This window comes from Apis cerana, linkage group LG2, assembly GCF_029169275.1.
Source record: "Apis cerana isolate GH-2021 linkage group LG2, AcerK_1.0, whole genome shotgun sequence".
Lineage (NCBI taxonomy): Eukaryota > Metazoa > Arthropoda > Insecta > Hymenoptera > Apidae > Apis > Apis cerana.
Window position 1 is genome coordinate 9,562,364 of NC_083853.1, and position 24,198 is coordinate 9,586,561.

Here is a 24,198-nt window from a genome sequence, read left to right on the forward strand (position 1 = left end):
AATAAGAGAATAATTAATTATAAAATATTATAATTTTCATTAAAATATCAAAGTATAATTTTTTATTATATATTTCGTATACAATACTTTTGAAAACAATTATTTATAACAATGTTTTATAATAAAAAATATATGAACATATCTTTATGGTAATTTTCTTTTGGTTGGCTCTTCGTGAACCCTAACTTGAAGCGTGGAACGTGGTCCACATTTCCACACATTGCCATCTTTGTCGAGTATACTCGCGCTTGCTGTGACTTGATATTGTCCACCACTACTGTTCATATTATTATTCACATTAGTAGTATTATTCGCACATGTTGTTGTAGCAGTTGTACCTGGACTTCCTAATGAAAGTAAAAATTCACAAGCAAAAAAATCGCGATGTGGTGTGACAGTTTGTTGTAATTCGTTAACATTAGAATCCTATAATAAAATAATAAAATCAAATATTAAAATAAAGGATGTATAAGGATTTATTATAAAAAATATTAATTCATACTTTTTGATCTGAATTTATTTTCGATGGAGGAGAAGTAGAAATAGAAATGCAAACAGCAGCAACAGAACGATAAAGAGAAGCGCGTCGACCATGTCGTAGCACTCCTTCGACTTTTAAAGCTAATTGACTGCCTTGAGGTACAGATACTGGTTCACCAAGAACACGAGGTTGTGGCGAAACAGATAATTTCACACTAGTTGCTTGTAAAGCTTGAAAATAATACCGAGGTATTGGTAATCTCATTTTTGTTCCAGCTAATAACATCACCTGCGAAACTAAGCAGTTTATTCTTGAATGACTAAGTGCCGCTGCTTTATTTTCACCTATATAAGTTGGAGCTAAACGACGTAATTCAGTACAACAACGAGCCAATTGGCGCATTTCTACTGTATCACCAAAATTAAAATTTACTTCGGTTTGATGATATGTTTGAATTCCTGTACCACCACAAACACGTTCAACACTATTCGCTAATAAACGACAAATTTCTTGCAACCTACATATAGTTAATTAAGAAAATATATATTGAAATGCGTAAATAAGATATAACAATAATTTCAGATGTAGATAAATTAAAAATTAATTACATTTTCGTAAAGGATACGCTCGTATGTTCGTCAATGAACCTGGATCAGCATCAAAAGCTGATTGATAGAGTTTCTGATAGTTTTCTGCACAAGTTTTGAGTTCTTGAGCTGATTTTCTCAACTATAAAATATAAATTATTCATTATTAATTTAAATTAAACATTTAAAATGTAATTATATAAAATTATACAAGTAATGTACTTGATTTGTAACACGTCCATATCGTTGAAGATCATCTTTTGTAGTTAGAACTACTGTACATGTAATAGCAGGTGGCGGAGCTGTACAAAGAGATCTAAATCATAATTAATTTATATTGATAAAATTAAAAAAAATAATAATAATAAATAATTGTTATTTTATGACATTCATTTACTCAAGATACCTGCATGAATGTAAAAGTTGTACAATAGCTTGAAGAAATTCACATCGCAATTTTGAGTATTCACTAGCAAATTGTAAACTTCGTAATGGTGTACTAGCAGCTTTTAATGAAGCGCATGCACTTGCATAACGCGCAATAGCTCCATTTAACTTCTCTACAGTATAAACTCTTGCTTTACTTTCTACTTCTTCTGTTTTCTCCCTGTTAAAATTTAAAAAAATAGATATATACTTTTCATAAAATAAATTATTAAAAAAATATAAAAACTAACATAAGATAACTTTCAGCTTTTGTAACTAATTCCAAACCAGACAACCAGAAATGTAATTGTTCAGATGCAACTGTTTCTTTTAAACTTCTAAATATTTGAGTTGCTATTGTGTGATGACCATATCTTGCAGCACTACGTGCAATTCGATATTTGGCCCAACCATCTACATTTTTAATAATTTCTTCTACTGCTTCTAAACATTCTGGATTCCATTCATATCCTCCAGCTACCATTTGAAAAAGTAACGTACATAACATTACCTTTAAAATAAAAATTTATATATTTTTATATTTTTTATGAAGTACACATTTCATTTACAAATTTACCTTTGTATGTACATGTACAGTCTGTTTAAGCTTTATTAATATATCTGGTAAAAGAGGAAGCAATGCATTTTCTCCTAAACTTCCTATAGCACCTAATGCTTCACATAAAGCAAGCGCTTGCTTCTCATTTTGACTGCCTTCTGCATGGGCATTGAAAAGTGTACTACCGATAGCATCGACAAATATCGAACAATGGCTAGGTTGTGCCCGACATAATTTTACTGTTGAACGTAAACAAACTTTCAATTGATGTAAATACTTATCATCCAAAGCTAAAAGTACAATTAGAGATTCAAGACAAGATACAACGTCTTGTATTCCATAGGCTGGTAAATTTTCCTCATAACTATAAATAAAATATAAGAATTTTGAATATACATATCTCATTCTTTACTGATATAAGAATCATTAAATATATACCAATAACATGCAACTCTGGCTAAAATAGTAATTGCTTTCACTGCAATAAATGGATCAGGCGAATAACAAGCATTTACACATAATGATAAAAGAGGATTTCCTTCTTCTCTATTTGCATCACATGTTACTGCACTTTGACTAAGTACCTAAATTAAATAATTTCAAAAACTTATTTGTTTAATTCTCTTTTATATTAAAAAAAAATGTGTTTTCATTACTATTTGACAAATAAATGGTAACCTCAATTACGTCTAATGTTCGAATAAGAAGATCTTTATTTCCAGCTCCATCTTGTAAGAGTGTTGTAGTACTCTCTAAAACAGAAATTTCTAAAGTATCTCTTTTTATTTTTATTTATTATACAGAATTAATTATTATTCATTATATTTACCTATCAAGTTATTAAGAGCACCTTGTGGCCATAAATGAGCTCCTCTTCTTGCTAAAGAATGTAATAAATGTAATGCATGGCGTTTAATAGTTAATCTTGGATCATCTTGTAGATAACGTAATAAAAGTGCAACTTGTTGTGGAACATCAATCAATGTTGCAGAAGCTAATGTGCTTAAAGCACTTAATGTAACTCTGACAAATTCAACTGCTGGATAACTAGCAAGAAGTTCCATACATAATTCATTTACCTTTAAAAAATTTATAATTTTATACAATTTATTTATGTTATTAAAAATTAAAATTAATATTTACAAACCATTGAAGCTGTAAAAGTATCATGATGCATGTATTGTAAAATAGGTATAAGTTGTAATTTCATTGATGCTGGTGTTGCTTGACCTCTAATCATATCGGATATTTTACTGCACATGGAAACAGCAAATAATTTTGATTGTGCAGCAAACATTTGTGCAGCATATATTGCAGCTTCAACTTCAACTGAATCATGAGAATCTAATGATCTTCTTATACTATGATGAACCTTATAAATAAAATAATTTTTTTGATTGTACATATCATAAAATGGAACATAAATTATAAGAATTATTAATATTTTACTTGTTGTCTTTCTGGAATAATACCAGCTACACTGCCTAGAGTTCGTAGAGTCAAAGCTCTAGCAACTGGATCATTAGAATGTATCACGCTATAAATACGTCTGACAAATTCATCAACATTTAAAATTTTATCTAAATGCTTTTCACTTTGTTGACATACTCTGAGAACCCAAACACGTAAAAAATTACTGCCAGTACGAAAAACTTCTGCTAATTTTAAGAGAGAAGAATTTATCAATATTGGAAAAGGATATTTTTCGAATAATCGAGGAAATCGTACTATGGCTTCACATTGTTCACCAATTTTTGTAGAACGTAAACCTAAAAAATATCTTTATTAAATAATCCTTTCAAAATAAACTTTTCAAAAATATTTCTTTTATTCGTACAAAAAAATTTATTTATTAAATGTTGTATTAAATTTTTATTAAAATTTCATATTTAAAAGCATTTATTAATAATTTTATTTATTATATATATTATTTTATTATTAATACAATAATATTTTGTAAAAATTATGGTAAAATTAATATAAGGTTAAGTTTAAAAGTAATATATAAACATACCTTTATCTAATTCTATAAGAGCAGAATTTGCATCTTGTTCTGGTTCACCAAGTCCTGTATCATTAAATGCATTCATTCGCATACCAATCATTTTTTTAAACTATAAAATATATTGAATAAAAATTAAGTGAAATGTTTTTTTTTTAAGCAATAGAAAATTCAAAGTATCTATATTCATATACAATGTCAAATTCAGTATAAATGAATTGCACATGCTTACTATATGTATATAATTTTAATATAAAAATTAATACTTTATTTTAAGATAATATTCAAAGTATGTTAACTTCGAAAAATTATATAGTATATATTATTTAAATTTATAAAATTTTAATGATAAATTCATAAATTAAATTACAATATATAAATTATTTTTATAAATGATATAATTCTATGTTAAAAAGTATAAAAATATTTTTTATTATTATTATGTAATTCAATTTATTTATCATAAAAAATGAATTATGAACATTAATTCCAATTCAAATTTTATGTATTCGATATAATTTATCATTTAAGTAATTGAGAATCCCTGATATGATAGATCGAACGACTCTCGCGCGAATATATTCATGCTAGTACAGTTGACAATTAAACTTCGACAAGTATGGGCGTTGTGTTTCTGCTTTTGTGAAAATAAAGAAGAAAAAAAAAAAACGCTTTATACATAAATTATATTTTTAAAATAGTCATTTCCATAAAAATACATAATTGAATAAAAAGTACATTTAATCGGTTGAACGATGGTGGATTACAGTAAATGGAAAGATATTGAAGTAAGAATCTTAGTTTTGGTCCAGTATGCTTATGGAATATTCTAGAGTGATAGTAGAAATTTCGAGTGTTTTTTTTATTTGAGTGCTTGAAAAAGTATAAAAAATAATTATTAAATTTAAACATATTTACTATAACTTTAATCAAAATTTTATTGTCTATTTCTACTCATTCTTATCTACTTATTCTTTATAAATTTTCAAAATGATGTACATTTTTTAATATAAATTTTTTTCTATTAACGCATATTAATTTTTATAATTTATATATATTTTTAAAATTTTTATAAAATAATGAGTATTGTTATTTATAATTAATATGTTTATATATCTAAAATAATTTATATAAAATTTAATATATATAAGTTAATAATGTGATGTTAATATTTATTAGATTTCAGATGATGAAGATGATACCCATCCAAATATTGATACACCATCATTATTTAGGTGGCGTCATCAAGCAAGGCTAGAAAGGATGGAAGAACGAAAACGTGAACAAGAGGAACATGAAAGAAAAAAAGCAGAGTAAGTTATCTTCAACATATAAATAAATTATTTCATAATATTAATATTTTATTATTAATTTAAAAATTTTTTAAATTTTTAATTATTTACAGAACTTTACAAAAATTAAAAGAAACAGAGGAAAAACTTGCAAAATTAGAAAGAGAACAAAAAGATTCAGCAGATTTGACTGCATTAAAAAAGGTTTTACATGATCTTGAACAAGAAGAGAAAAAAATTCAAGAAAAAGAAGAGGAAATGAAAAAAAAAGAGAAATTAACACCTTGGAATGTTGATACTATTGGTCAAGATGGTTTTACAAAAACAGTAATTAATAAAAGACCACCATGTAAGGGAGATGACAATGGTTTATCAGATGAAGAAAAAGAAAAAAAAATGAAAGAATTTGTAAAAGAAAATGAAAAAAAATTAAAAGAATTTGGCATGCTAAGAAGGTATGAGGATAGTAAAAAATTTTTAGCAGATAATCCTGATTTAGTATGTGAAAATACTGCAAATTATTTAGTTATTTGGTGTATTAATTTAGAAATAGAAGAAGTAAGTACATATTTACATATTTATGAATATAATTATTATATGAATTTATTTTATAATAATATATTATAAATTTTAGAAACATGATTTAATGGAACATGTTGCTCATCAATGTATATGTATGCAATGTATTTTGGAATTATCAAAACAATTAGATGTTGATCCAAGAGCATGTGTAGGTTCTTTTTTCAGTCGTATTCAAAATGCTGAATTAGAACATAGAAATTCATTTGAAGATGAATTAAGAGCATTTAAAGAAAGAATACGTAAAAGAGCTGCTGAAAAAGTAGCAGATGCTCTTAAAGAAGCTGAAGAAGAAGAAAAAAAGGCACGTCGTGGTCCAGGTGGTCTTGATCCAGTTGAAGTATTTGAAAGTCTACCAGAAGTAAATAAATTTATCATGAATATTTTATTATTTTAAATACTTATTATTTTAATATAATAATCTTAATTAATAAATATCTTAATTTAGTATTTTAATATATTGTAACTAATTTTAATATATTATTTTTAGCCTTTACAAAAATGCTTTGAAACACAAGATCATGCTTTATTACAAGAAACTCTAGCAGTAATGCCACGACAAGAAGCACTTTATCATATGAAACGATGTGTTGATAGTGGTCTTTGGTTACCAGATGCAAAAGCTAAAGAATTGATAGATGAAGCATCTACAAAAGTTACAGGAGAAACGCCCAGTGCTGAATAATTACACGTGGCTGTAAATAACATGTGTTAACTTTCATGACTTATTTGTGCAAGTATCCTTTAGTACCATGAATATGTTATAATAAAATATTGTCATTGGACAATGAATACAAAATTTTTATCTTTATTGGCTTTTTCTTATTGTAATAATATTACACTATTGTTATGCTTTGAGTTACTTTAAGACTGAATTGCTGCATAATTTTGAGTTACTATAGGAAGTGTGAATATTATAAACTGTTAATTAAACAGAATAATTATTTAGTAATATGTGATAAAATTTTCCCTAAATATTACATGGAATAATTAAAAGTTCTGATATGAATATTTACAGGTATTAATATTTATATATGCTAAATATACGTAGAATATATACTATATATGTATATAAATATGATTTGTTATATATACATTACATCAATATTTTTTATCTCATTCTTCAAATTAAGTCATATTATGTACATTGAAAATTGTAAACAAATTAAAATTATAATGTAAATAAAGAAAATACATTTAATTTGTTTTTATTAAATATATTTAATTTTTTAAATATAATATAATAAAACTGGCCTAAATAGTAGAACAAATAATGTGAATAAATCGATCCGCAAGAAAATAATATAACAAATATGTTTTTTTACAAATTATTTTCTTTTTTTAATTTTTATGTTTTGAATATTCATTTGTAATTAAATATGTTAACTATGATATATCAAAATAATGTCAATAATATCAGCTATAATGAGTATCTACACAATAAACAATAATTTAAAAAAATGATAGAGAAAAATCTAGTGAAAAAAAAAAATTATAGAAATAAAAGTTTGAAAGAAGAATACAAAATTAATAAACAAAAGATGCCGGATAATAAAAATTGGATAATTAATTTTCACTATATATGTTTTAATTTTCAAAAATTTATATAATTCATTCTATTTTTTTTTTATTTTATTTAACTTTTATCATTTAATACTTATTAAAGAGTTCTGTGCATTAATTAAAAAATATAAAATATTATACATGTAATTTAGATTTAAGTACAAAATTTAAATACAATAAGAAAATAATTATATTTAAATTTATAGAAATTTATATTATTTTATTACTTTTCAATATTTTATAAACTTATATCAATTTTATGTAATTATTTTACGCGCCTATCATAAAATGAGATAATCGATATTTAAAGTCGAATGATGAATCGATTTTCGACCGGAAACCGTAAATAATCGTATATCGAAGCTGTAGGCTTTTCTTCCTTTTCCGGTATGAGGTGCCACGGGTGTCTGGGTAATATTTTTCGTCTTTCATTCTCGTCATAATACGCCTTATTTTCATCGCCTGCGAAAAGACAAGCTGGTTTTCATTGGACCGGGTAAAATTACTTGTTTTATTAGAAATAATTTTTTCCTCTTTAAAGTAACTAATATATTTTATTGTTTCAATTCAATCAAATTTGACTTTTGTCTCTACCCAATCTGATGTAAAACAACAGCTTTTACATATTATGTTGCTTTATAAAATTGCTTATTCACTTTGCATGGTGATACTATTGACGTTCATATAATTATACATTTTCTATTTTCAGTTTATCATATTTTATAATTATGTCTTAAAAAATGAGATTAAGTCTCTGAGCTCGAAAATAATATTATACGTTAATGATTTTTATATATATTATTATTGATTAAACTTGTCTATATAATTTTTATATTCAAATTTTAAAATTCATTAAATTACTATTATAACTATAAAATTTCAATTTATTTTATATATTTTAAAATATAAGTAAACAAAATAAATGGAAAAAGTTAAAGCATATATAATTGCGTATATAAAGAGATTTTGTCGTATGATTTATTTGATCATCGTAATTGCGCATATACAAAGTAATCGAAAAACTCGCCAGGCATTCTGGGTAAAATCTTTCTGAATAATCAAAATGGCTGTCATACAACGATTTCCGTTTTATGACTACGTTTTAATGTAATTGATTAAAATGATATTTTTTTTTTAAATTCGAGAATGAAATTAAACTATATAATTGTCATTTTATAGCAAAATTTATTTTTTCAGATGTTAATATTACGTTCCTAAAAGTATTAATTTTTGTCACGTTTACAGGGCCTTCATTTTAGTTTGGGGTGTAGATGAAAGAGGGGAAGGGAGGAGCGCGCGCGCGTTGCATGATGGGATGATAGACGGGAGGACGGTCGGGGAGGGCGAAAGAACGAGTCGAGTTCACAAAATGGCGGCCAAGCTCAGGCCTGTGACCATATAGTACGTGAAAATTCGATAATTTTGCACGATGTCGCGACTTTGTACATCAATAGTCGTTTAATATTACGAATACGTGTATACACGCCAGTTTAATTATTAAATTAACGTGGTTTTGTGCGTGGTGTGTGTAATATCGAGATATCGGTACGACGCGCAGACGGAACGATGCAGGTGAGTGGTCGGGTTCGAAAATTGTTTAAGTTTCAGCTTTTCTTCAATTTTTTTTTGGCAATAATTGTTTGTTTTCGTAGCCGATACGAGCATCAATGTTGTTTTAATGATAAATTTGCGTGATATGGCCGCGGTGTTGTTTGGAGTAGGGAAAAGTCGCGTTGTCACATGCGTTTCATTAAACTACAAGGACAAAAATCCTCGTAAAAATGTAAAAAATCATTGTAATTTTATTTAAAAGATTTCTGCATATAGGGCGGGGTCTCACTGACCTTATGAGCTCAGAGACTTGTCTCCACTAAATCATAATTTTCTGCAATTTTACATAGTTTCTAGGCTCTTAATAACCTATAAGTTTGTTTACATTCGTTCAATTTGACATTTATCACTTAAAATATCATTGTTCCACACTAATTTTTATCAAAAATGATTCCTTGCATTCTCCTTTATCTTAGACCTATGCTTATTCAAAAATTTTAAATAGACCCATTTTTGCAAATTAAGCTCAAAGATTGATATACATTCTCTACATTATAGTTAGAGACTGTGTAGCACAATCACCTGTAAAAGCTCTTGGCAATTACATGCTTTTCATGTAGAAAATATTTCATATATTCTGAGTTTTTTCCTTTAGGAAAACCAGAGATTTCTCTGACATTTCAAGATTTTTTTTTATATATTATGAATAAAATCTTATTTTTTATTTATTCTTTGTCTTTCATAAAATCTTGGGTTTGTATGAACTTAAATATATCACAAATTTATTTTGAATTTGTATATAAAAGAAACATAGTACATTAATAATTTTAAATGTTATTTTCAATAAAATTATGTAAAGATAAGATAAAGCTAAAAGAAATAATGATTCATATATATGGATCACATGCATGAAAGATGATTTCTATTAAAATTAGTGTAATATGCAAAAAAATGTTTTTACATTTGTTTTATTAAGAATATTTTTATAGTTATATAATATTTAATATATAATAGTGCAAAATATATTCTTATTAAAACATGTAATAAAATTAAATTCTGGGATTTGTAAAAGTAGAAAATGATTATTTAATATCATATAAAAATTGATATTATCTTACTTAAATCATGTTAAAGAAAGAATAAAATTCAGTTTAATAAGTATTTAAAATTTATTCTTTCTTAAATTAAAAAGATATATTTATTATATATATATATATACTATGCATAGAAAAATATTTTTGTTACATATAATAGTTATTCATTAGTATTTTTATCATCATTAATAAATAAAGTATAATATAAAACTTGAATGATAATATTTCTACTTTTATATATACAATACATTTTAGAGTTTAAAACAGTTTTTATTGTAATAAAAATTCTTATAAGTAAAGTTAAAAGATCTTATTAAAGAAATTAAATTTTAGAAGAAATAATAATTACTCTATAAAAGTCTTGTTTCTGTTATATGAAGCATATATTATTATGAGTTAAATTTTTTTTTTATGAAATATAACAGAAAGTTTATTTTCAAATAATATTGTGCTTCATACAACAAATTTGTATTTTTGTATTTCTTTAATAATAAATTTGGGATTATGTATCATTTTTTTTATTGCTAAAAATATTTAAATGTAAAAATCAGTATTCTAATATTAAAATTAATACTAACTTTTGATTATGAAAATATTTTAGATACAATTTTTTCTAACTTATATACTAAATTCAATAAACAAATGTAAATTTTTAAAATCAGATAAATATTGTACATAATGTACTTGAATTGTTTAATAAATAAGTATAGTGTTTAAAAATGGTGAATTATATTATTCTGAAATACCCATTTTATGTTGGTTATTTGCAGGAAACTATTCTATATATCTTGGATTAATCATTTATGAAAAATCCTACAGAATTCTTCTGCCAATTCATTATTAAGATAGTTACATACAATAAATAATGAAAAATTTTTTATATTTCTATTATGAATAATTTTTTAGATAAAGAAAAAATTTATAATTTTTAAACAGTAAATTTATGTTTAACATATGTAAATATGTAACTATCTTTTTATTTAATATATTGTTTGATTTATATTAATATGAATTTATTTCTTTATTGACATGTAATTGAATATAATCTAAAAATGCAAAATCAGATGTAATACGCTGCTAATTTTATTAGAGTGTATATAATGGATTATTAAAGAGTTTGGTTTAAGCAATTCTTAACTACAAGATGGTGGTCAAGAATTACAAAATGGAGGAAAGATTTTCTTGATAGATGGCACTGCTAATTTATGTAAATTATATTCTGAACAATTAAAAATATACAAAACAAGAAAAGATATTATATATTATTATTTTTAAAATATGTTCACATAAATCTAAAGAACTGTCAATTCTAAAGAATATATTATATATGATTAAAAAATACAATTATATTAATATTATTGTATAAAAACTATTCCAAACAACACTGCGACTTATGTATTTTTGAAAATAAAACAATATTAGATTGGTCTGATTAACTTACAGAAAACATTAGAATCTGAATCTGGTAAAGAATCTGCATCTGATTCTGAAAATGAAAGTAAGAGTGATAGCTCTTCTTCAGGAAGCAATACAGGATCTGGTTCTGGATCAGAAAGGTGGGTATTAAAATCAACATTATATAATTCCTTTCTTTCAGAAAGTCCAAAACATGGGAAATTAGTATTTGTTTTATTTCATACTTGTTTGAATTTTTTTATTATTATTATTGTTATCTTTTAATTATTATTTATCAATATAGTATTAAACAATTTTTATATAGAATAATAGTAATAAATATAAATCTAATAATAGTAATTAATGTTTATGTATAATATTTAATATTTAATAATGTATAATATATTTTATATAATGTATTTGGCTTTCTGATATGTAAAGGATTATTTAAAATTAATCATTTTTTAACTTTGTGTATTGCTATAGCTTTATATAGCATTAACATTGCTTTCATAATCATGCTAATTTAATGTATTCCTTGAATTTTATATAAGCACAATCTTCAAGTTTCTGTTACTCATATGCAATTAGTATTTGTTTTCTTGTATATTAAAATAATTTAAACACTAGGTGAGCTAGTATTATACTGCTTTAATCATTTTATAATAATTTGTCCTATTACATTAGTGTATGTTAATGTAGATACAGAAACATAAGGAAAAGAGATATTTTCACAAATGTATTGAAATGCAAATACTGAAGAATAGAAATACTAAGATTACAACTTAATATCAGGATATCTAAAGTTACTTAAAGGTATTAAATGATTTGTAACTGATATGTACATATTGCATTTAGTTAATACATATAGATAAATCAACATTGATGTATTAAATTATAATGCTTTTGTAATTATTGTGCATATTTTTTATTCCAAACTGAAATTGAATAATAATAAAAAAAGATCATAAAATTTTAATATATTTAATTATATATTTAATAATATATATATATGTTTTATTAATTATTAAAAAATATATATATATATATATTAATAATTATCAATATTTAGATTTACACAATCATTTGCCATTTAAAATTAACAATTATAAAGTACCATTATAAAAATAGTACTTTGTATTAGATAAATTTATGTATTTTATTCAATATTTTTTAAATTACAATTTTGTAATTATATAAACAATGATAGTGAAATAAAACATTACCTGACTGCAAATGCAGTGACTCTAGCTCTTCAAGTGGTTCCGGATCAGGATCTGGTTCTGATTCTGATAAATCAGAGAAATCGGATGCACCTGCACAAAGTGATAGCTTCCAGAGCAAAAGTTCAAATCACAGCACAGAAACAAAAGTTAGGCTTAAGAATGAGTCTAGTCGTGAATGGGATGAGAATCCTGACATTTATGGAATCAGAAGATCCGGCCGTTCTAGGAAAGAGCCTGAAAGGCTTGCTACACAACGTGAAAGCGATAGCGATAGTCGCAAGAAATTTAAAAAAAGGGGGTAAGTAACATGAAGTAACTCAAATAATTATCAAAAATTGAGATTAAGAATTGTTTAATTATTTTTTTATGGATTAAATTAATATTATACAAAATAAATAAATACTTTTTTTACTGTATAATATAATAATTTTTAAAAAATGTATAATTTTCTAAAAATTTATTGATATATAATACATCTAGTTTAGTGAAAAATAAATTTTTTTTATATATATATTTATAATATTAAATACTTTAAAAAATAATGATAGTTCTATAGAATAATATTTAAAAAATACAATAAAAACGAAAGTATTACAAATCTTAATTTTATAATTTGTAAAAATAACTAAGTATTTTTAATATTGATAAAATTTCATTAGTTTGGATTATATATAATTTATAAATTATTGTTCAATAGGTTTGTATCTTGCAAGAATAATAATAATAATTTTTCAAAGCTTTTATGTTAATAATATGCTCTATTCTGTATTGCAGAATAGATATTGTGTATTAATGTGCTTTTATACTTTTTATTTTTGATGTTTAAATTTGTGTTTATTAAGCTTAGTGCTTTAAACATGTTTTTACACCATAGCACTGTTTGTTTTTTACCTTGTTTTTAATTTTGTTTTGTTAAATAAACTATTGCATTGTAACAAATAATTTTTATATTTAATATTTATTTATTATTTCTTTAGTTCGTGCTATATATTTATTCATGCATTTATATAATTCATTACAACATTTATATAGAAAAAGATATATATGATAATATATATAATATGCGCGCGCGTGAATTTGTGTAGATTATTTGCATGTAAAATATTATCAATGCATTATATAGTAAGAATAATTTATAAATATTATTTTTTTGTTAGTAAAAGTAAGTAAAAATTATATAAAAAAAAATTATTTTTATAAATGAAAATTTTGTGATTTACTATATTTTAATTATTATTTATAAATATCTAATTAAAAAAAACTTTATTTCCAATAAATTCTATTATTAAATTATGTTCATTATTAATAAAAAAATAATTTTAATATTTATAATTTAAATATTTTAATATTCAAATTTAATTTGGGATAAAAATATCAAATGAATAATATATATATATATATATATATACATACATACATACATACATACATACATACATACATACATACATACACGATTTTTTTATTTTATTATTATAATAATATATTTATAAATTTATATACATTTATATTTTTTCTCTTTTACAGTTCACATAACTCATGGAATTCAGATAGCTCAGATTCTGAATCTGATGATGTTGAAAGTAGAAGACCTCCACCTAGTAAATCGTTAAATAGACGTGCTGCACAAAAAGCAAAAGAAAAGGCAAGAATACGGAAGAAACGTATTTCAGAGTCATCTGAAAATTCTTCTTTTGATAGTGATGATAATAGAAGGTATTTAATATTATTTTTTATAATTATAATGAAATAACTATAAATTAATATTAATTTGAATATCAGACAAGTTACAAGAAGAACTGGAACTGCTATTAGTTATAAAGAAGAAAGTGAAGAAAGGACTGATAGTGAAGATCTTGTTGAAATTGATGAAGGTAGTACTGCAAATACAGAACCAGATAATGCAGAAACAATTGAACGAATTTTGGGACAAAGAATTGGTAAAAAAGGAGGTTGGTATTTAATATACTTATTATTGTAAATTATAAATTACAATTATATTTGTATTTATTTTTTTAAATATTTTGCTATAATATCATTTTTTAGTTACAGGAAATGTTACTACAATTTATGCTGTAGAAGAAAATGGTGATCCAAATCCTGAAGACTTATCTAGGGAAGAAACTGAATTACAGTATTTAATAAAATGGAAAGGATGGTCTCATATTCATAATACATGGGAATCAGAAGAATCTTTAAAAGCACAAAAAGTAAAAGGATTAAAAAAATTAGATAATTTTATTAAACGAGAACGAGAAATCAAACAATGGAGAGATTATGCTGGACCTGAAGATATAGATTATTTTGAATGTCAATTAGAACTTCAACAAGATCTTTTGAAAAGTTATAATAATGTTGAAAGAATTATTGCTGAATACAATAAACCAGATTCAGAACATCCTGATTATTACTGTAAATGGGAAAGTTTACCTTATGCTGAGGCTACATGGGAAGATGGAGCACTAATTGTCAAAAAATGGCCAGAAAAAATAAAAGAATTTCGTGAAAGAGAGGAGTCAAAAAGAACACCAAGTAAACATTGTAAAGTTCTTAAATCTAGGCCTAAATTTCATCAGTTAAAAGGACAACCAGATTATATGGGAAAAGGTCGAGATTTGACTCTTAGAGACTATCAAATGGATGGATTAAATTGGATGATTCATTCATGGTGTAAAGAAAATAGGTATATTATTTTTCTCAGTACAATACAAAAGTATAATAAAATTATATAATGTATTAATTAGTATTTTATTATGTATTTTATATTATAATAATTTTTTTTTATATGTGTTTACAGTGTTATTTTAGCAGATGAAATGGGTCTTGGTAAAACTATACAAACGATATGCTTCCTTTATTATTTATTCCACACACATCAGCTTTATGGACCATTTTTGTTAGTAGTGCCTCTTTCAACAATGACTTCCTGGCAAAGAGAAATGTCACAATGGGCACCAGATATGAATTTTGTTACATATTTGGGCGATGTTACTTCCCGTAATGTTGTATGTATTATTTATTTTTATAAATTTAAATTTTCTTTAAATTTGTTTTTTATATTGTTTTTTAAATATATTTACTTTCTATTTACTATATATTTTATAAATATATATTTTAGATTAGAGAATACGAATGGTGTTACAGTTCAAAAAGATTAAAATTTAATGCCATACTTACAACATATGAGATAGTACTTAAAGATAAAGCATTTTTGGGTGCCTTAAATTGGGCCGTATTGTTAGTAGATGAAGCTCACCGATTAAAAAATGATGACTCTCTCTTGTACAAAGCACTTGCTGAATTTCATACAAATCATCGTCTTTTAATAACTGGTACTCCATTACAAAATAGTTTAAAAGAATTATGGGCCTTATTACACTTTATAATGCCTACTAAGTAAGTTTTTTTTTTAATATTATCATCGTTTATTAAACATTAAACATACTATTTAAAATTGAATATATATGAATTAATTAATTTTTAAATTAAATAATTTTGTTAAAAAATACAATTATAAATATAAAAAATAAAATAAAATTATATATATAAAGTATATTACAAATTGATATATAAAATAGTATTAAAATAGAATTCTAATAATAAAAAATAATATTATAATATAATTCTTTTTTTGTATTTATATAGATTTGGTTCGTGGGAAGAATTTGAAAAGGAACATGATAATGCCGCTCAAAAAGGCTATTCCAAATTACATAAACAATTAGAACCATTTATTTTACGACGTGTCAAAAAAGATGTAGAAAAGTCTCTACCCGCGAAAGTTGAACAAATATTACGAGTAGAAATGACATCATTACAAAAACAATATTACAAATGGATATTAACAAAAAATTATAATGCATTGCGGAAAGGAGTTAAAGGTTCTACTATGACGTTCCTAAATATTGTTATTGAATTAAAAAAATGTTGTAATCATGCTTTCCTTACAAAACCTACTGAAAATGAAAGAAAGGACAATAATGAAGATTATTTACAACAACTAATTCGAGGTTCTGGCAAATTAGTGCTTCTTGATAAATTATTAGTGAGATTACGAGAAACAGGTCATAGAGTATTAATATTTAGTCAAATGGTCAGAATGTTGGATATTCTTGGAGAATATCTACAAAAAAAACATTTTCCATTCCAAAGATTAGATGGAAGTATAAAAGGAGAATTACGAAAACAAGCATTAGATCATTTTAATGCAGAAGGATCCCAAGATTTTTGTTTTTTATTATCAACAAGAGCAGGTGGTCTTGGTATTAATCTTGCTACTGCTGATACTGTCATTATTTTTGATTCAGATTGGAATCCACAAAATGATCTACAAGCACAAGCCAGAGCACATCGTATCGGTCAAAAAAATCAGGTTTAATATTTTATATAAATGTAACATATTATAAATATAAACACATATATAACATATTTTAAATTGCAATATTTTATTTAAAAAAAATTTTTATTTAGGTAAATATTTATCGTTTAGTAACAAAAAATTCTGTAGAAGAAGAAATAGTAGAAAGAGCAAAACAAAAAATGGTTTTGGATCATCTTGTAATTCAACGTATGGACACAACTGGACGAACAGTATTAGATAAAAAAAATGCAGGGACCAACAATAATCCATTCAACAAAGAAGATTTAAATGCTATTTTAAAATTTGGAGCTGAAGACTTATTTAAAGATGAAGAAGATGGAGATGAAGAACCAACTGTAATTGTTCTAAAAAAATAAATTATTATAAATTAGATCTACATAAAAATAAAAAATATAATTTTGTATTATTTTTATGTTATTAGTGCGATATTGATGAAATTCTAAGAAGAGCAGAAACAAGAGATGAAGGACCTTCAACAGTAGGAGATGAATTATTATCTGCATTCAAAGTTGCTAGTTTTGCAGCATTTGAAGAAGAATCTGAACCAGTTAATCAACCTAATGATAATGACGATGAAAGTAAAGATTGGGTAATTACAGATATTAAATACTTTTTAATATTCATATATATAAAAAAATGAATACTAATTATTTTTATTTCGATTGATTTTAGGCCGAAATTATTCCAGAAAATTTCAGAAAAAAAGTTGAAGAAGAAGAAAAGTCAAAAGAAATGGAGGATTTATATTTGCCTCCACGAAGTCGAAAAACATTACAGCAAATTAATCAAAGTGGGGAAGGTATATTGTGTTAAAAGTTTTGATTTATTATAGCGTTTAATTATATATGTATATAAATTTTTTGTTTTACTATTAAGGAAGAGGAAGAAAACGAAAAAAATTATCTGCTGATGATAGTGAAGAAGGTGAGGATTCTGGAAGTGAGATTGAGGGTAGTGATGATGAACGTCCTAAAAAAAGAGGTAGACCAAGAGTTACACCACGCGAAAATATAAAAAGTTTTACTGATGCAGAGGTATATATTTTCTTATATAATAATAATTTTTCATGTAATAAATAAATTTAATTTCTTTTTCTATGTAGATACGAAGATTTGTTAAAAGTTATAAAAAATTCCCTGCGCCATTAAAACGATTAGATGATATTGCGGCGGATGCAGAATTGCAAGAAAAACCAATGTCAGAATTACGTTTCTTGGGAGATCAGTTAAAAACTAGATGCGATGCTTGTTTATCCGAATTTGAAAGTACAGCAAAAGAAAATAAAGGCGAAGAAGAGGGTAAAGGTCCTGGTCGTAAAAGAGGTCGTGGTCCTACATTTAAAATTGGTGGAGTTATGGTTAATGCAAAATCTTTCTCAGCTGCTGTAAAAGAATTAGAACCTTTAGAACAAGCTTTACCCTCGGATTCGGAACAACGATCTAATTGGCATATTGATATCAAGTATGTATACTTTTTTTTATCAAATTTTTATAATTAAAAATATTTTTATATTGTATATTTACTTTATAATTATTTTATAATTATTTTATATATATATGTATATGCCCTTATAGATTAAAACCAGCAAATTTTGATTGTGATTGGAATTCTGAGGATGATTCTAGACTTTTAAGAGGTATATATCAACATGGAATGGGCTCATGGGAAGCTATCAAAATGGATAATAATTTAAAACTTGGTGATAAACTTCTTCCAAATGGTAGCAAATTACAATTAAAAAAAATAAATACTCGAGCCGAATATTTATTAAAAGTTCTCAAGAAACAAATTGATTCAAAATTAGGAGTGGTAAGAAGATATTATTTTATATAATATTCCATTATATAATATTCACATAATTTTATATAATATTCACACAATTTATATAATATTCCAAAAAAACCCTTTATCCTATCATTTTATACCCTGACAGGGTTATGTCCTTATCCCGCAATCCGAATATCAATTCAAGGTAATTTCTAAAAATCTGATAATTTTAATTTTTATTTAATATACATTCTTCATAATTAATGAGATTTAATATTAATGAAATAAATATATTATAATTTTATATTGTACATTGTAATTTATTCAAATAATAATTTTAGACTAAAGCAAGAAAGCCAAGAAAACCAAAAGAAGCAAAACCTGCCATTACAAAAGAAATTATAGAGGAAAATGATAGTTCGGGTGAAGAAAGTAATAAATCTAAATCTAAAATTGAAAAGGTAAATTTATTATATATTTATAATTCATAAGTAAAAAAAATATTAATATTTTTTTTAATTTAAAAATATTAATATTTTTTTTAATTTAAAAATATTAATATTCATTTTAATTAAAGCTACCTACAAAAAAAGAAGAAGAGATTGTTATAAAAAAAGAAACTAAAGAAGAAGTTGAAGATATAGTAGAGGAAAAAAAGAAAGAAAAAAAAACTAAGAAAGAAAAAAAAGAAAATAAAAAAGCTAAAAAAGCAAAACAAGCAGCAGGTCCAATGCATTTTACTGCTAACAATGAACCAAGAGCTCTTGATGTTCTTGGTGATTTGGATCCTTCTATATTTAACGAGGTTAATATTAATTGCTTTAATATCATTTATATTAAAGCATCAAATAATCTAATTTATTTTTAATTATATAGTGTAAAGAAAAGATGAGACCAGTAAAGAAAGCACTCAAAGCTTTAGATAGACCTGATCAATCTTTAAGTGAAGCAGAACAAGTCGCACACACGAGACAATGTCTTGTACAAATTGGAAATCAAATTAACACTTGTTTAGAAGAATATAGAGATCCTGAACAAATTAAGGAATGGAGAAGTAATTTATGGTATTTTGTGTCTAAATTTACAGAATTCGATGCAAAGAAACTTTACAAATTGTATAAACACGCGACGAAAAAAGGGGGTGAAAGTAACACAAGTGCTACTTCTAGTCCAGAAAAGAAAGAGGACTCAAATAATATAAAAGTATGATGATTTATTTTTATTTTAATAATATGTACATTATTCATATAACTAATTTTAATTTTATTCATAAAACTAATTTAATTTTATAGAAGCATTCGGAAAAACATATCGATAAACAAATAGAAACTATTAAAGAAAATAGATTACAAAAACGTAGAATCGAAGATATAGAAGAAAATTCAAATAGTAGTAATACACCAAATAAAAAACACCTCTCAACTATATCTGCTGTAAATAGTATCAGCAATACATCTACAGTTACTATTGGTGCTATTACTATTACCCCTATTACATCGACTCCAAATTCTACTTCAAGTACTACTAATAGTGTAGATACACCACGACATAAAGAAAAAGAATCAAAACATAAAGACATGAAAAGAGATAGAGAACGTGATAGAGATAGAGATAGAACACATAGTGATAGAAATATGGATAGGATGAGTGGAGGTAAAGATGAAAGAATCAGAAGAGATAGTGGTGGTTATAATATGAGCGGACATTATAGTGGAAGCAGAGATGATGATCATTGGTTATCTCGTGATGGAAGAGATATGCGAGATGGAAGGTATAATAATAAAATAATAAAAAAAAGATATAGAATAATTATTATTATAATAATATTAATAATTTATTATAATAATAAAATATCTAATTTAAAATAATTTATAATATATTTCTATACATAATAAATTTATGTATAGATTTGGAGACCATAAACGTGATCGTTTTGATTCTTACGGACGAATGTCTAGTGGATATCATCGGGACAGAGATCGAGATCGCGATCGGAGTATGCACATGAATGACAAACGAAGGTAGGCTATAAATAGTATTCCGTATGAAAATAAAGTTCATATCAGTGTTCAAAAAATTCAAAATCTGTGTTCAGTGATTATTACAGATATCCATCAGGACCACCCAGTTATGGATATGGTCCAGGAGGATATGGAGGTGGAGGCGGCGGTTACCCTCCATCTGATATTCCACCAAGCCATTTTAGAAGTCGAGGTTATCCTGGAGATAGTTATCCTAGTGATTGGCGACCAAACAAAGATTACAGACGAGATTATGATAGAAGACCACCTCCACCAAATGCTAACTCCTAGTGCTCCTTCCTTGTTACCGTTCTTGAATGTGTTGTTGAGCGGCTGTAATTTCGATAGAGCCTTGTGTTTTACCTGACTGAGCATTATACATTATGCTCCCTTAAACATGGCTATATGCGAAATTTTTTACACAGTTTATTCTGTGATTTAGTAGTACCACTCGTGACTTGTACCTATGTATAAATTTATTCCGATGCTTACTTAATACAGTATTGTGCGCTTAAGTGTCCTATTTTTTTCTTGTTTAAATATTACAAAATTAATTCCTAGAGCTATTCTTCATTAATTCCTAGAACTTTAATGAGATTATTAGTTTTTATTTCGAGTTTAAAACGGCGACAAAAAAAATGTATTTCATTCTCTGTTGTTTCTCGTCTCCGATACACTCGACAGAGAACGAAGCGATGAAAGCAATTTTTAAAAATGTCTACCTCTCTGGAATGTCGCAATATGAATCCGTACTTGCGATACTTAAGCGGATAATACTGTACGAAAAGAATTCTACCATGATTGAATGGTCTTTTTAAGGAGAGGTTGTGCAAAAATAATGAATTGATTCATATTCTTAGTGTATAATTAATAATTTTTTTATATATGTCGGATTTCACCAAAAATAGCGATGCTGAATTTTTAAGTTTCTATTCATTAATGTTTCTCATACGTAAGAAATTACGTTTACTATTCTGTTTTATTACAGTGCAATTATGATAAGATTTGATAACGAACTAAAATCAAATTAATGTATTTGTAGTGTATATTATTACATACAGTGCTAAAAATCATAATTTAAAATGTATGCCTTCCTAAATCGCATGTAACATATTTTGCATTTTCGATATGATCATGTATGTTTAATGGATGTTTAGCTTGTATACAATTATTCACTTCTTCAGACTATACTATGTTTTCATAAATCTTCAAACTTTCACGATTGATTTATAGTTTAATAATTAATCTTTTTATATTAATCAATATTTTATTGCACTGCAATAGATATTAAAATATTGATATCTTATTTCATATAATGAGGTTTGTAAAATTGTACAAATTAGTCAACATTATAAATTTTCTATTAACTGAAAATTCAAAAAAATTTTACATCAAATGTAGAATAACATCTTTTTGTGATGATATGCAGTATAAATGAGCTGCGCTTATTGTAAAATTAGAATGACAAATATGATATTTGCCAACAGACGATTACATTCTTAAAAGAGAAAAAAAATATTAACTTTCTCCTCTTATATAGAATTTATACTTTCACAATTGAAAAGTAGATAAGAATTCTATTTTTGCGTTCATTCTTTTAAAGTACTATAGTTTTATATCCTATCAAAAACACTGTGAAATATTGTAAATATTAGTATAAGGCGATAGTTATATTCGATGTATATTTAACTCTGGAATTAATGAGATAGTATTCTGCTTTCGTAGAAAGAATAAACAAAAGACTACTAGTTCCCTCAGTTTTGCTTTAGTTAAGAATGATTGAATATAACTATATTATTGTAATTAAAAAAAAGAATATGAGTTTTTAATTATTCAACGATTAATATCTCGGAAAAGATATTAAAGTATTTCTTGATTAAATCTTAAATTGTGGTAAACTATAAGTTTTTGCGAAAACTTTGTATTTCATTATTTATCCATTAGGATGCATCAGGCAATATAAATTATATTCTATTTCCGTAACAAATATTTACAAATTTTATATTCATAAAATATGAATGTTAAACTTTTTTGTATGTATGCATTAATTTTTTTCATCCTAAAATCACGTAAATGCTATGAATTTTTTCTTATAGTGTAATTTTTTTTTTTTGTCTAAAATGATTTGCATAAACGATATAATGCCTTTATTAAATTATAAAATAAACAAATTATTTTGTAGATTAGTTTATTCATATAAAGTGAATTTATGGAGATTTACAATTTTAGTGTGCATTTCTGTAAATAATAGTATATGTTACACATACGTGTGATGATATTTGATCAGATCAAAGCGGGAATTGTACACACGTTAACGATACTTCGTATCTTACATATATATATAAAACGAAGTACATTGAAATTATACCACGATAGAAATTTGCTAGTTTAGATTTTTAATTGCAAAGTGATATTCTAAACAGTGAGCTATTTATAATTTATTACTAGCCGAATACAGACTGCGAGTAATAAAGCAAGAGATATGTTGTAAATATAAATTAAGAAAAATAAATGATATAGTAGAATAATTTAATATTCAATAATTGAAATAGGGCAATTATAACAATACATTTTATTATTTTTTAAAATATAAATGAAAGTTTTTGACATATGTACGTCTTAAGTGCCATGCTTATGCGAATTTTGAAAATTAATTCATTTAACTATTTGCTAGAATTATTTTTTAACGAATTTATTAGTATAAATAAAAATCTTTAAATATGTATTTAAATATAAATATAACAACAATTGTTTAATAATATTTTATTCATTTTATTTACAATGATAATTTGTAATTACAAATATTTTTCAAATTATATCGCATAATCTTATAAATACTAGTACACATAGAATAAAAAATTATTATGTAAGTACTGGTTTTATACATGTAAATTCGATTTAAATAAATATATATACATATATAAGATGCACCAGTAATTATATAGTACAATCAGAAAAAGAATAATTTCAAAAAAAAAGAAATATATGTAAAATATATTCATTAATTTATATAAAATGTAGAACATACTATAATTATTTATATAAAATATAGAATATACTATAAATAATAATTGGTAAGTTAAATCTCCATTACGAATAAAAATATTATTCGTTATTTTTCGTTTAAAAATAAGACTGGGTTGGAATCGTTACAAATTAACACAAATACGGACTTAAAATTAAATTTTTTCGCGCGAAATTGTATATTGTAATGTAGCCTTATTTGCTTATTATTATATGTTATAATATAATTTCTAAATTTAAAATTTCGACT

The 24,198-nt window shown here is 24.8% G+C and overlaps 3 protein-coding genes across 7 annotated transcripts; 2 read left to right on the forward strand and 1 right to left on the reverse strand.

Moving 5' to 3' along the window:
• Window positions 1–33: 33 nt before the first annotated feature.
• LOC107996898 (integrator complex subunit 7) lies at window positions 34–4,275 on the reverse strand. Of its 4 annotated transcripts, none has more exons than XM_062071035.1 (13): window positions 4,068–4,275; window positions 3,503–3,822; window positions 3,201–3,425; window positions 2,883–3,132; window positions 2,741–2,820; window positions 2,492–2,637; window positions 2,072–2,417; window positions 1,746–2,005; window positions 1,475–1,675; window positions 1,291–1,384; window positions 1,107–1,210; window positions 503–998; window positions 34–426 (listed from the first exon to the last, which is right to left on the reverse strand). In XM_062071035.1, the coding sequence occupies exons 1-13, from the start codon at window positions 4,156–4,158 to the stop codon at window positions 145–147; spliced, it is 2,895 nt and encodes a 964-aa protein (XP_061927019.1). In that variant the 5' UTR covers window positions 4,159–4,275; the 3' UTR covers window positions 34–144. The 4 variants fall into 4 exon arrangements, with proteins under 4 accessions (XP_061927019.1, XP_016910711.1, XP_061927017.1 ...); XM_017055222.3 differs by having other exon boundaries at window positions 2,741–2,805; window positions 4,068–4,274; XM_062071033.1 differs by having other exon boundaries at window positions 2,732–2,820; window positions 4,068–4,274.
• A 76-nt stretch (window positions 4,276–4,351) lies between these two features.
• Window positions 4,352–7,127, forward strand: LOC107999086 (hsp90 co-chaperone Cdc37). The gene is made up of 5 exons (XM_017058753.3): window positions 4,352–4,843; window positions 5,235–5,368; window positions 5,461–5,905; window positions 5,982–6,287; window positions 6,417–7,127. The coding sequence occupies exons 1-5, from the start codon at window positions 4,811–4,813 to the stop codon at window positions 6,609–6,611; spliced, it is 1,113 nt and encodes a 370-aa protein (XP_016914242.1). The 5' UTR covers window positions 4,352–4,810; the 3' UTR covers window positions 6,612–7,127.
• A 560-nt stretch (window positions 7,128–7,687) lies between these two features.
• LOC107996636 (chromodomain-helicase-DNA-binding protein 1) lies at window positions 7,688–23,452 on the forward strand. 2 transcript variants are annotated; one of them, XM_062071040.1, is made up of 21 exons: window positions 7,688–9,061; window positions 11,578–11,690; window positions 12,772–13,053; window positions 14,283–14,471; window positions 14,538–14,707; window positions 14,802–15,438; window positions 15,553–15,760; window positions 15,874–16,151; window positions 16,401–17,127; window positions 17,226–17,471; window positions 17,558–17,725; window positions 17,809–17,935; window positions 18,013–18,170; window positions 18,239–18,597; window positions 18,711–18,945; window positions 19,245–19,364; window positions 19,481–19,708; window positions 19,780–20,106; window positions 20,196–20,674; window positions 20,811–20,924; window positions 20,999–23,452. In XM_062071040.1, exons 1-21 carry the CDS (start codon window positions 9,056–9,058, stop codon window positions 21,213–21,215), a joined length of 5,388 nt encoding a protein of 1,795 aa, XP_061927024.1. In that variant the 5' UTR covers window positions 7,688–9,055; the 3' UTR covers window positions 21,216–23,452. The 2 variants fall into 2 exon arrangements, with proteins under 2 accessions (XP_061927024.1, XP_061927025.1); XM_062071041.1 differs by having other exon boundaries at window positions 21,011–23,452.
• Window positions 23,453–24,198: the final 746 nt, after the last annotated feature.

Excerpts from the sequence above, each read along its gene's own strand:
- LOC107996898 (XM_062071033.1), bottom strand. The coding sequence starts at position 4,158 with ATGATTGGTATGCGAATGAATGCATTTAATGATACAGGACTTGGTGAA. Across the intron at positions 3,133-3,200 it reads ATACTTTTACAGCTTCAATG|GTAAATGAATTATGTATGGA; the intron begins GTTTGTAAATAT and ends AATTTTTTAAAG. Across the intron at positions 427-502 it reads AAATAAATTCAGATCAAAAA|GATTCTAATGTTAACGAATT; the intron begins GTATGAATTAAT and ends ATTTTATTATAG.
- LOC107999086 (XM_017058753.3), top strand. The coding sequence starts at position 4,811 with ATGGTGGATTACAGTAAATGGAAAGATATTGAA. Across the intron at positions 5,369-5,460 it reads CATGAAAGAAAAAAAGCAGA|AACTTTACAAAAATTAAAAG; the intron begins GTAAGTTATCTT and ends AATTATTTACAG. Across the intron at positions 5,906-5,981 it reads TTAATTTAGAAATAGAAGAA|AAACATGATTTAATGGAACA; the intron begins GTAAGTACATAT and ends TATAAATTTTAG.
- LOC107996636 (XM_062071040.1), top strand. Across the intron at positions 14,708-14,801 it reads AAGAATTGGTAAAAAAGGAG|TTACAGGAAATGTTACTACA; the intron begins GTTGGTATTTAA and ends ATCATTTTTTAG. Across the intron at positions 16,152-16,400 it reads CACTTTATAATGCCTACTAA|ATTTGGTTCGTGGGAAGAAT; the intron begins GTAAGTTTTTTT and ends GTATTTATATAG.